Here is a 13,508-nt window from a genome sequence, read left to right on the forward strand (position 1 = left end):
TTATCTATTATTTGCTGTAGGGCTAGGGCTGAATTGATTTTCATAACCCACACCTTTCGGAATGACTCTTCACAGTTTAAATACACTATGTAATGAGAGATATCTATCAAGTGTGCCCTCCAAAGTAAACTATTTCAAATAAATTCTTATTCAGCAAGGAATACCTTCTCGAAATGTAAACACAGAGTAGCTAAGCAGAGCTATGAAAGTTCCCATTACCAAACCAACAACAGAACACAAACCAAGCTTGAATGCTTTATCATTGGTCATACTGAAAGTCAAGGCAACAATGCAAAATGAAATGCTTCTTTGGCCCTGTAAGTAGGAAAACGATGAAGTGGCATGCCTGGAATCAAGCAGAATTAATGGCCTGAGCAGTAACCTGATGTTACTGCAATGTTTAAGTGACATGAACTGCTCCAGTAGGGCTACCTGACACTCAGCCAGGTCACAGCTTTTTACAGAAGATCCAATCATTGATGCACCTCAAGACTTTTTTTTCAGAGCATCAGCTCAAAAGCCACACAGAGAAAGGTATGCACAGCTGTGAGGGAGCAAAGAACTACAAACACGAAGACTGTCAATTTTCAAGGCTTTCTGCTGATGCCTGAAGCAGCCACCTAAGAACAGAGACTAGGCAACAATAAGGGAATAAAGGTAGGTATTTATTTGAAGAGCCTTCAAAGGTACACCCTGGGGAGCCAGAGGCTAATGCCAAGATGGACCCCAGGTCACGAGTTCTTCACACTTTTATAGGTTTGGTTCATTTGCATATCAGTGTTAATTCTGCAATTAAAGCTTCAGTTAATGATGCCATTTGCCCAAACTTGCTCTGCCCCCCCCGCCCCCTTTAGAGGCTTTTGGTTTATACTTTTTGGGCCTAGGACGGTCTGAGTGTCCTTGCAGAGCAGGCCTGGAGAGGCTTTGTTATGTCTACCTAGCATAAGAGAGCAGAAGTTACCAGGCTACAAGAAACTTCAGAGCTGCACACTAGGCAGTACAGGATATGGAAAATATGAAAGTTAAAACCTAAGGCATCACTGCCTGTTTTCAATACCACAAATTTAGTCTCAAAACATACATCCTTCAAATGAATGTAATCACTGCTTTGGGTCTGCTTTGGGTAAGGAACACCTCTGCATGTTTCTACCAGGGTTACAAGTGGCAGAGTGTCATGGTTTCGAAAAACTGATTAAATAAAGCAGTTCAGATGCTGCTTCCTCATGAGACCTCGTGAGCTCTCTGTGTTCTTCAGTCAGTTGAAACACTATGCTTGACTAGCTCTCATCAAACATTTGCATACTTTGAGAACCCAGGTTTAGAGAAAGCATTTTTATATAACAAGGCAGAAGAAACCCTGCATCTGTGGGATGTTGGTTTGGAATATCTTTGCTCCTTTCACTTGCTTCTACTTCTGAAGTAATTCTTTCACTTGGAAGCCCTATGTTTGCTAAACGCAGAAGCAGGAATTTCATTCAAAAATCGAAATATATGCATCTCATTTACCTGGTGGGCTTCCACAAAGTTTCCTCTCAAAACACAAGAAACTAACAGTGATTCTGGTGGGGAAAGCATCATAGGAATGAGAGAGTTCTGCTGATGTGGTCTTGCCCTGCTTTCCAAATCACTCAAGCCAGACACACTACTGGTACTTCCCTCTGCAAGACAGAATTAATCAGTATACTATCAGGGAAAACACATTTCACCCAATATCAGCCACCTATCAGATAACAGCATTTCACATATACAACACAAAAATATAGGAGCAGAGTTGCAAGCAAGTTTTAGGTTAAAGAGGTCAACATAAACATCCTGTTATAAATTCTCATAACGTTTCACTGTTTGGTCAGAACTTGCTGTTTGGATCTCAGCCCCGTGTAACACTGTTCAGCAGCTACATAACATGCATACAGTGCGAGGCACTGGTTCAATACGGATAAAGGGAGAAGCCTGAAGCATCTGACCTATTAAATCAGTCCAGCACGCCTAAGCACGCCTTATCTTACATGAATATCAGTTCATTAACTTTTTTGATGGTTTGCAGGTCACTACATTGCATACTGTTTCCTGCAAGCCAAATTACCAAGAAAAATCCAAGTCTCTTATTCCAGAAGAAGACACATGTACTATTCTGACTAGAAAAGAATCATCCAAAAATGAGAGCTCTGAGAAGTGCCCTGCACACAGCAGTAATTCACATTAACTAATAAAGCAAATTCTTCATCATGTGCATTGAAAATACAAAGAAATACTACTTTTGTGGCTTAATACCTGAGGTACTGGTGCTTAGCTCGCTACTTGTACTTTCTAATGATGGACTGGAAGTTCCCTCTTTCCCATCTAAAATGGAAACAAATCAAAACCAGCACATTAAATACACTTTACTTAGACAAGGTAATTAAAACTTACTGCAAATAACAGATTAGGCAACCTTCAAGGGATCTTCAAGAGTATCTCATAAATGAGCCACCACTGACATCTATTGTAAAAGCAAAAACTGCTGATTTGAAGAAAATGCTAGGCTAGAGACTATGTTGGGGTGGCCCACCAGTGACTCATGTCAGATATTTTGAAGCTTCTTATTTTGGAACATGCCACTCCAAAACCAGATATGCCTTTCAAAGGCTAAATAGAAAAAAGGTGAGGAACACAACTGTCTCCTAAGGCTGCCAATTTATGCCACAAATTCCTGTTAATTCACACGCTAGATAATATTGTAATAGGAATGAAAATATACCAAACAGTCATAGGACATAGTGGAGAAAGAGAAAAATTAGTACTGTAGTTGAAGCTCTCCCCTGCCCCAAATCAGACTATATATGGAAGAAGTTCTTTGTGTACGTGAGCTTTAGAAAACCATCTCAATCCAAGTGGAACTGGACTAAGATACTTCAAATTACTTAGAAAATTGAAGGAAATAAATCTACTTCTCTACTCCTAGGCCATGAAATCTAATTGCATTCAGCACGAGCTCAGCAAAATGATGCACTTTTCAAAAATGTCTTCTCCAAGTCACTTTTTCAACCCACCTGTCTTGTACTTCCGATATCTACTCCGTTTCTTAAAGCTGGAGCACCTGATTGAAGAGCAGTATCTCCTGGAGGCTGTGAACTGATGTTCTGTGAAGTATTTAAACAAAAACATTACCAAATAGCTTTATAGGGGGAGACTTGAGAAACAGCTGAACACAAGTTTGCAAACTTGCAGTATTTAAGGTCCAGACTGCCCAGTCTTTCCTGGGACATGGAGCTTACATGATCTGAGATACACAAGAAACTACATGTGATAAAAGACAAAATCTCACAGCAGCAGGGCTAACAAGTTATGGGCTATGGCGAAGGGTGGGAAACAGGTTCCTGAGTGTGTTGTTCTAGCTACTTCAACAATCATCCAGAATAACACAACCTCTGATACATATTCCTAACATGTTTCCAGACTAGGCTAAATCAACACTGTCCATGAATGAGCTGAGACTATTTGGCTTGCACTGGATCCAACACCACCATGTCCCTTCATACCACTGCAGTGTGACTTGTGACACGGGCAGGACAAAGGCAAACAGAAGCAGTGCATCCACAGAGGGGATGGAAAAGAGAAAAAAAACCCCAAACTTTCTGATTAGAATAGGGATCACTTCTATTGGAAAACGATGCAAGAACCAGGTGATCTCTAAGTAGGCCACTCTCCCAGTATCTGCCAAAATGTGCTCCCTCATTAAGATGCTCAGGGAATTTAGCCTTGAGATCACTGTCTGGACAGCTGTAACATATCAGAAAGCGCCAAATACAAAGCCTACCTGCATTTCTGTTACTCATCACCACCTTGTATCGCCAGTGAGCTTCAGAAAGGTATTTGGAAAACTGTAACACGCGACCTCCAAAGGCATCTCTGCTTGCAGAAAGATTCAAGCACTCAACAAGCTCCAGCTCTTCTCGAAGCACATTACTGGAGTCCCATGGGAGAGAACTCTGAATTTCTTCCAAGTGGTTGAGAAGCAATGTGAGGAAGGCCTCCATGGCCACGTCATCCACTAAAAATCCAGTAACACCACTGGTGAAGTGTTTCAGATCCAGGTAGCTTGGCTTAGAGGTTTCACAGCTTTTGCCATCTACCATGGAGTCACAAAGATCTCGGGTATCTGTGTGAGCTGTCTGTGCAGCCAACAGATGCTTCTCTGATTTTTTTTCAGCCTCTGTTACGTGCCGTGGACTTTGTGAGGCACACGGCTGCCGACTGGCACTGCCTTCTACACTCAGAGGAGCACTCTTTTTGTCGAGGTCTTCATCCTCTGCATAGTCCTCAGGTAGAGGAGTCTCAGTATAGAGGTCACTATAGGAAACAAAAAGCAAGGAGAAAATATTCTCCAAAACCTCCAGGCGCAGAGGAATAGGAACACTCCTTAAGAACTGCTGACACTTCACAATGTACTGAGGAAATACTGAAGAGCAATCTGTACAATTAAAAACAAAAATAAATTATCACATTTTTCAGGAATTCCTTGTTCCAACTTGTGCCTTTTAAGAAAATCACAGAAGAGGGAACTAGCCCAGTGGCTCAGGCCCAATCATTCCTCCAAACACCAAGTAAATATATGTCCAACAATTTACATTTAGAAAGGTAGTGTGCCTCCTCCCTCTGAGTAATGCCAATTATCACTTTGTTCAATGATGTGCAAATTCAGATTACACCCATTCTAGCCATTAAATCAGTTTCAGCTCTGGGAAATCGTAAGCTCTTACAAAATTATCCCTGTCACTACCATCCTATATCTAGTATCACCTCCTTTTTGCACTACATTTTTTGTATAATTACCTTAAATGTTTTAAAACAAGGCTGGTAGCTTATTCATTAAAGATAACGACATCTCAAAGAAATACAATTAGACTTGCTTGCAAAGCATCCATATCCCACTGAATAAAACACCATATGTACACAAAGTGCAACATTATCCCAATACTAAGTGATAATTCAGAGCCCAGCGACTGGATGGAGAAGCACACATTACTGAACCTGAGAAAGGAGGCCAATCACCTGCTGGTTCTCCAAAAGCTGTATCCTCAGGGATATCACCAAGAAGGCTGTGTACACAATCCTTGCACTTGGCATGCCTGTGTGAATTCACACAGAGAGCATAGATTGCATACTTCATGGCACAGAACGCTCGGAAGAGTGCCAGATTGCGCTGCTGACTCAGGGTGTTAGGGAGTGTGGCTGCTGTGGAGGGAAACCAGGGCAGTGATGGGGTAGGAGGTAGACAAGAAAACAAGTTAATTTTCTCCTGCAGTTCCTGCACAGCAATATTTATCCAGTCTTTCTTCCTCAGCGTCATTTTTGTCTCAGCTTTGATCTATCTCACTGTTACTTTGGGGAAAAAAAGCCCAAACAACCCAACCCACAACAGATGGGCACAGAAATGTCAGGTCTGGATCCCCTTCTAAAAAGGAAATTTTCTGTGAACTTATGTAACAGGACCTGGCTACAGTGTAGAATGACAAAAATCACTCATAATGACTGTCATTAGCAGTATGTGGTTAACTATACTGCAGAGGGGCAAATCCTGTTTCATTTCAGCATCTTGGAATTTTGTGTTCTAGTACACAGCAGATAAGCAGGGAAACAGCGTAGACAGGCTATGACTGCAGTAAGAATAGGGTACCACCACCTCTTCAGATTTGTACTAATAAATAGATATCACGGATGATTCACAGTGGCTGACACAATAGATCAAATATAATCTGCAACTAATTAAAGAAGAAGTACAGTCCCACAGTTTCCTTCATACATTTATAATAAAGCCAAACTAGAGAAGTACTGCATCCACTTCTCCTCCCCTTTGGGTTCTTTTTGAGGAAAGGCATCACATGCCAGAGATATGATCCCTTCTTAGTACAACAGAACAGCAGAGCTGCAAATTGTAAAAATCACATCATCATCATCTCCTTCACCCAGGAACACAATATAGTGTCATATATTCTGTTATGTTGAGTTTAGATGAATTATCCAACTACTGCAAAAAGATTAAAAGAACAAAGAAACAACAAAGAAAGAAACAAAAAACTCCCGACAACCACACAGAGTGTTAAATTAGTGCTTAGAATCCACTGTCCTGTATTCTTATTCAAGTGATAGATTGTCCCTCTACCTGCTGTCATGCAGGGAAAGCATTAGCCAAGTTGCTTTTTTTAAACAAAGCACTGGTACAAAGCACAATGTACTGACAATGTCCACATCCAAATTCTGGGACTGAACAGAATTACCTAACCTAGAAAGTGTTTCAGTGCTGTTCTCCACAAACTTTGAGTATGACTGCAAGGAAAAGCACCAGTCTGAACTCTTCTGAAAACTACAGAGCAGCCAGGGCAACAGGACTGAGGGCATAAACAGTTGGCAACAGTTATTCCCTATCACTGCAATTCTAAACAGTGACAATGGTGGAAAATACAAAGTAGACAGCAGACAGAACTGAGGAGACATCCAAGTATGAATTCTTTGCAGAACCCACTATGGAAATTCTATGTAAATGGCCATGGAAATTCTACTGTTACCCAGCAGCTCTACACTAATACATAAACACCCAAATAGCTCTTAATACCACTGTCTTAAGAGGACTTCAGGCAGATAAAGCCAGCAACTTGATAAATACAATCCTCTAGAAAAGAGAAATAGTTACCTGGAGATACTATAAGACAAACACTGGTAATCAAAAGTAAGTTTAATACACTTCTGCCTCACACGTGGAAAGACTTGGATGCAGTGTGTCTGTGTCAGTATTTGTACGTAAACCAATCCTTTTTCCTTGTACCAACATGGAAGAACAATCCTTTAACTACTGGCATTGTTTTTCCTACGCCAGAAATACTAACAACTTCTTGAATATTGTAACTCATGAGGAAATTGCTGCTCACCATGACTGATCAAAACCAGTGTTACGCAAAGCCTGAACTCGACTGTCTATCAGTACCACTACTCTGGTTTCACTACTGCAGCTGACAGATGTGTACTAAAAAGAAGGGGAAGAGAGGGAAGCATGTGCAGTGATTGGAGGAAAAGGCCTGTTAACACTACCACGTCTGACAAAAAAAAAGTTTATGACTCCTCTTTTCCCTTTAAGGTTCAAAATAGATTATTTTAAAGAAGATTCTATTAAGATGTGCTTACAGAATCATCTGAATTTTGCAATAATTGCTGTATTGAAAAGAGAAGGAGGACTTGTCTTCCATTAATTAGTTCCATAAATTAATGTGCCATGTAAAAAAAAGAAGAGAAACCACAGCTAGAGTTCTTTTGCTACAGTCATGCAGCTCCCAGAAGATATGATGGGACTGCCTCTTCCTGTTTTTGAAAGGCTTTGACAGAATTTAAGCAGAAAATAATTAAAATGTAAGAACTGATTAAAAAATCCCACAACACTAGCAACAACAAAACAATTTCAGAAAGCAGGGCACTGAAAATAAGGATCTATATAGAGTCCCAATTACTACATCTTTCAAGATTATTCAAGACAAGTGTTATGATAATTTTAACACCAAAACCTGAGAAAGTAGGAATAGAAACCAACATTACAACAGTATGATAATGGAAGGCGAGAAACCTACTTCCCACTAGGCAATCTGGAAAAATCTGTGTGACATCCATCACTGAGAGCTCTCCATACAACTCAGGTTGAAATTACACATGTCCAAATTCACAAATGTAAAAGAAATAAGACACAAAAAATTGCAGCTTCTTAGGTTCTAGTACATGCAGGAAAACAGAGCTTCTCTATCATTATTAAGAAGTCCTATCAGAAAACAGCTTTAAAATAGCAGCAGCTGAACCTGGAGATAGGCTACAATCAAAAGAGTGTCCAAGGAGATTCACTTTTAAATGATCCAATGTGTTTGGTAGTTGCAGGTATTTTAGGCACCCAACTGGAACATGTGAAGATGAAAGAAGTGAGGCAGGAGTGATGTAAACATAGGCTGTAGGTAAGCATTACTAACTTAAACATTAAATTTAAATTTATATTAGAATAAAAAGCCTCCACTTTTTATATCTTTCAAAAACGAAGATGTTGTAGTACAAGATATTGTCAATTTCATCTGGTTTTGTTCTTTGATTTTAAATTAAAGTGCACTGAAATACAAACCATACACTTTCTTTTCAAACTAAAGGTATTACACAGTACAAAAGTTACAATGAGAAGCGCATATCATGAGCATGTGCAAAATCTTGTTACCATCTTGAAAAAGCTACTTCAGAAATCTGTCCTTGTGAGATCAAAGAGATCTCACAACTCCTTCTTGAAAGACAATTTACTCCCCAAAAGGATTTCAAAATATTTTCCACATGCTCTCTAGATTTCTTCCACAAAACAGCTGGTAACTTATCTTCCACAATTACAGAAGCAGGTCAAAAGAACAAATCCTGGCAGAAGTACTGAACATACACATTCAATGGATTGTGAGTTTTTAGTGTTCTTACAACCCTGTGCATTTACCCTGCATCTGTTGGTCTCTAGCAGGAACTTTTTGAAGAAGCTCAATAACATCATCTTCATTCAGTGCCAGAAGATTGGTGAGATGATGCAGAGAGTACACCACAGTGTGGCAATCCAGATTGTGCAAGTGTTGCAACAGAACCTTCCTTGGGACAGTAATACTGCAGGAGACAACAAAGAGGTGACACAGATTTAAGTCTCAACTACATTTAAAGAGATAACTCCCACTCTAATTCTGATTGAACCAAACTACTGCAACTAAAAAGAAAAACAAAGAGTGTAACTGCAGCCCATGAGAAATTTTAAGAGCTTGTTTGTACAGTCACTATTAGATGATTAGCCAAGAAAATAATACCTTCTCTATTTGCATACATAAACTGACTTAACAGGTAGAGTTGGCAACATAGTTTGGAAAAAGTCCTTCTGATCATTTTACCTGTTTTGCTGCATGCACCATTCAAGAACTTCCACATGAGCCCAGAGCCCATCACAAAAATCTTTCAATACTGAATCATTGCACAGATCCTAAATGGAAAGACAAATAAAAGAATCTCTTTACAACAAATCTCCCAGCCAGACAGCAGAAGCAAGCCTGTGTCACATATGCATGTTTGCAAGACTTCTTTACCTAGATAATAAATTTCAAATACAGAAAATTGCCAGATTTATTACAAACCCAGCAAAGGAGGGCTATTCTGAAAGAACATAAAAGTCAGTCAGCCTCCCCTTGACTCATCTACAGACCATGGAAAGGTGGCTACATCCTTTTCAAGATTAGCTTATAAAATGCAAAATAATGCTTCTTAGTAACAGTCTAAAACTAATCTCTAGAACTAATCATGCACTAGAAAGATGACATACTGGGTAGCAGATGGTTATTCTCCTTTTCTATGCACTTTTCTACTGCAGATGACTGCCTGCTAAAATCAAATCTAAGAGTTTAACTTTGCAGAAGCTACTGAATAGACTTTGGGTGTATTACCAATAGATAGTAACTCCCTTAAGGCAATATTGGCTTAGGTCTGCACTGTGAGCCAGCAGTACAAGGCTGCTCATCTCCCCATCTCTGACATCTCAGCCAGCCAGCAGGCATCATCTAAAGTGCAACTACACCTTCAGAGCTGGAACCCTGTCTCTTTTGCACAGATGAAGACTGCCCCCCAAACAAGGTGGATCTTTTGCTCACAGCTCTTGTCGTTTATCATTTCACTTTGAGAATGAGTATGGGGAATTTCCAAACTACCTCGTTGTTGAACTCAGGCCTGAATAAGTCACTATCCAGGGATGACTCACTGGAGGAAATTACATGAAAGAAAGATGTTCCAGCTCTCTTCAAAACTAATCAACAACCATTGCTGTCTTTTTTCTCATGTTAACAGCAGAGGCTGTTTATGAATTTATGTGAGAGAAACTTTCAGACTCTCCTTTGCAGTCATACTCCACGGCCAAGGAACAAGAAGAAAGACAACTGTAGTATCTTAGCTTTTTAAATTCCATTTTGAGGAAGATTGACATTCTCACTGAAAACTCCCTGGTTTTACTTGTTTTTGCAAACAAATTGCATTATCTGGACTCAGACTGGGATACTGCTACTTGCTTTCTGCTGATTTACCTGAGTTTTGTGTAGAGTCCATAGCAATGCTTTTGCTGATTCCAAGCTTTGACAATGAGTCCACCCTAACAACACCAAGAGGCGGCTAAGGGGGTTGAATTCTCTCCTCAACAAGTTCTTCAGGCCTGAGTAGTCTTCTCTTTTTAGTAAAGCTAATGCAGTCACCTAGAAAATAAAAGGAAGAAGTACTAATTTTCCCAAAATGTGGAGACCCATAATGCCTGGCAGACTATGTAAGCAAGTAGCCATTTCAATATTAGCTTCACTAAAAGAGTGAAATTCTGCATCTGGAATGTCCCGAAATTTACACTGTCCAAGCTATCAGGATACCCATCAGTAAAGTTGTCTTAAGGAAAAAAACATCATTTCAAATGCTTACTACCTAGCAAACTCACATTCCACTCTACATTATCTTTGCATTCCCTCTCTTGATTACATCTCTGCCAAGGGCATAATGTAAAAGACTTCTACAAGCACATTACATAAAAGTTGAAATTCAACCTTAAAACCTCACACTTTAACAGTGACCACCTGCCTGTATTCTGTTTCTTCTATGTGAATATATAAAAACCAATTAATTCATAACAGACTATTTTCACCACAAATTTTACCATGCAAACTAGTCTCACTGCCCCAAATCTATCAGCATCAGAAACCAACAAGTTCAAGGTCATGAGGTAAATGGTGTATCCAACAAATTACAAGCAGAAAATGAGACTTCTTAAACCCTGAAGATTTAATCTTCAGTCTGCACGCAGATGAGCTTTTCCAAAAATCTCACTAGCAGTTTTATGTTCATTGCACAGCTGCAAGTAGGGGAGTTATCACCGTTACCTCCTTGTTCCTATTAGTCATCACCCCTGGCAAACACTATTTGAATACAAAATGCTTCTGTGCACCACTGAGATACGTTCAATACAGGGACTGACTTTAGCCTCCATTGGGTTTCCCTCTTAATGATTTTATGGCTGTACCAGAATCTGTTCCAGAAAGTGCTTGCTGCTGCTCAAGCAGTAGAAATAGGCTGTCTTCCAGTTAGGAGCTTCTTTAGGATCTGAGAACAAACTCATCACAGTTCGCTCTGTATCCAGCTGCTCAGATGATCCTAAAAACATCACAACAAGATTACCTTCCAGTAGCGAGGGGTATCTTCGAGAGAAGCACAAGTGTCACTAATTTAAACTAAGAAACACTCAACATTTCCTCAAGCACTAACCAGCTGTTACATATTACCAGCTATTGGATATTGTTACTTGGTAACAGGAGGGCCAAGCAGAGAAATTTGATAGAGGTCAGATAGAAAACCAGAAAACTGTATCGACAATCATTAACATAGCAAAAGCCTGCTCAGCACACAGGCTGTTTGCATCAGTTCAGGTCACACTGCCTGACTTGCTTTAGCCACAAACACCTTATCTATGAGTTGCAAGAATTCTTGCTTGTGCTCAAGACACTGTTCTACTTTGCAGGGCCTTAGCAAAGGCTTGTCCAGTACTGGAACTTCTCAGATCTGTGCAAAGTGAGACACAAACTATTCCCAGTGAGAGTGAAGGTATGTGGATCTCCACTTCTCTTCCCCCACGAGGAAGCACTAACTATAGTTATTATCAGAATTTCTAGAGTCTGCCACACCAGCCTGAACTTCCCTTCAGCAATCCCTGAGTGAAGGGAGAAGAGACAATACAAATTCCACTGACTTACACCTCAGTGAACAGAGGTGAACAAAAGAGGGTAGGATTCTAGCTTTTCCTTCCTTGCCACTTTACTGACAAGGACTTGGGCATCACTTGCCATTCAGCTTCATCTGAGATCCTCATAGATTCACAGAATATGCTGAGCTGGAAAGGGATCCACCAGGATCATCAAGTTACAACTAAAGGTACCAGTCATAGCGAGCTAGACAGAGGCTGTGAAGTCATGGTTGGTACAAAACCAACAGCTGGGCTCTGGCAAGTGAGCAGGTAATCACAGTGCATCTTCTGTCCTGCTGGGATATCAGCCCACTCCACAGCTCCTTCCACTTTCAGAAGTTTTCTTTTCCTGTATTAAGGGGTTTGAATATTTTGGCATTACTGAGGTGATTGTTACTGGCCAGAAACAGAACATATTCCAACACAGACGACCCTGAACTGGAGGTGAACAAATAAATACTGTATACATAGGGAGTGTCAAACCTCTAGTTACAAGCAAGATTTTCATCAAGAGAAATGCTGAGCAGATTAAAATAGAGCAAAACAAGGGGTGGTAAAGGAAGTGATCACAAAACATGGCATAGACTGCAGAAATGTAAGGGAGAGAACCAGTGTTCCTATGCCAGTTCCTTGCTTTAAGGATCATTTTAGCATCATCCTTCTAAAGAGTCGATGGTTTGTTAAGGCACCTTAGCAAGAACATTGCCTGACTTCTTGACTACTCATCTATTTAATGCCTTAACGGTTTTGTTAAACAGGAGATCAGTACAAAGCAAAATGTGAAACAAACCTTTTTGTATTGATTTTGACAACAAAAACTTTTCTCTTGTTCTTTCTGTGAGAACATTGCTATACAGGCTTAACAAGGCATGGCTCTGTTTCCTCAGCATACAGTTTAGTAGCTTCTCTTCCCTTAATGGGCTCCCCTCAGCCCAGCATACATCCAAGAGCTCCCTGAATAAGTGTTTTATTTCATCTGCTTGATGCTCCACCTCAAAAGTCACTATACTGAGAGCAGCATAAATTGTATCTACTAGTTCTCTTTGATCTAGTTCAGCTGAAATCTCAGAACTGCCCTGAAGCCTCCGTAGAGATTTTAAGGAGTCACAAAGAAATTCTACAAAGATGTTTTGTAGAGAGCGATATTGCTGGAGTGAGGAGCTTGGTATTCCTTGTTCCCCCTGGAAGAACTCCAGCAGGCCTTTTGCCCTCTGGGGAGCCCGCAGCAGAAGCTTCCGGAGAGCTGAAACAACATCCAAACTGAATTTGTGAGAACAGTCATCTCTTCTTTTGCTGTCTGTGATGTGCTTGTTTTGCGTGCACTCAAATGCTTCAAACAGTTCCTGGCAGGAAAATAATAAAAGAGTAAGCCTTTTTGACTACATGAATACATGAAATGAATTATTTAAAAAAATAGAAGAAACTTGAAAGTGAGCAGATAAATCAATTTGCAAACACCATACTACCTAAGAAATCCATTAATAATGGTCCACCTTGTCCAATATCCCTCCTAGAAGAGTGGATATGCCTGAATATGTAACAAAATATAAAGAATCCTGTAATAAACAAGTACACTATAAGGATGATGTACAAGCAAGGAACCATAACAGTCCCTATGGGATGGCTGAAGCACTACCATATTCCACCTCCAAGCAATGTACTAATATAACTGGATCTTTGTAGGTTGCTAAGAGCATAATGATTAGTGGTGGGTTTTTTTCATCCT

At 40.1% G+C, this 13,508-nt stretch overlaps 1 protein-coding gene across 1 annotated transcript in view; it reads right to left on the reverse strand.

The window, feature by feature from the left end:
* Positions 1 to 13,508, reverse strand: part of ZFYVE26 (zinc finger FYVE-type containing 26) — a 49,090-nt gene that overhangs the window by 31,514 nt on the left and 4,068 nt on the right. The window contains exons 4-13 of the mRNA XM_082283291.1: positions 12,573 to 13,125; positions 11,066 to 11,196; positions 10,092 to 10,256; positions 8,916 to 9,004; positions 8,480 to 8,640; positions 5,032 to 5,214; positions 3,797 to 4,450; positions 3,030 to 3,119; positions 2,272 to 2,340; positions 1,507 to 1,658 (exon numbers count right to left, since the gene is read on the reverse strand). Coding sequence (XP_082139417.1) covers positions 1,507 to 1,658; positions 2,272 to 2,340; positions 3,030 to 3,119; positions 3,797 to 4,450; positions 5,032 to 5,214; positions 8,480 to 8,640; positions 8,916 to 9,004; positions 10,092 to 10,256; positions 11,066 to 11,196; positions 12,573 to 13,125 — 2,247 coding nt within the window. The remainder of the gene's footprint in view (positions 1 to 1,506; positions 1,659 to 2,271; positions 2,341 to 3,029; positions 3,120 to 3,796; positions 4,451 to 5,031; positions 5,215 to 8,479; positions 8,641 to 8,915; positions 9,005 to 10,091; positions 10,257 to 11,065; positions 11,197 to 12,572; positions 13,126 to 13,508) is intronic.

The sequence above is a fragment of the Coloeus monedula genome (assembly GCF_965178545.1).
Source record: "Coloeus monedula genome assembly, chromosome: 6".
In the NCBI taxonomy this organism is placed as follows: Eukaryota; Metazoa; Chordata; class Aves; order Passeriformes; family Corvidae; genus Coloeus; species Coloeus monedula.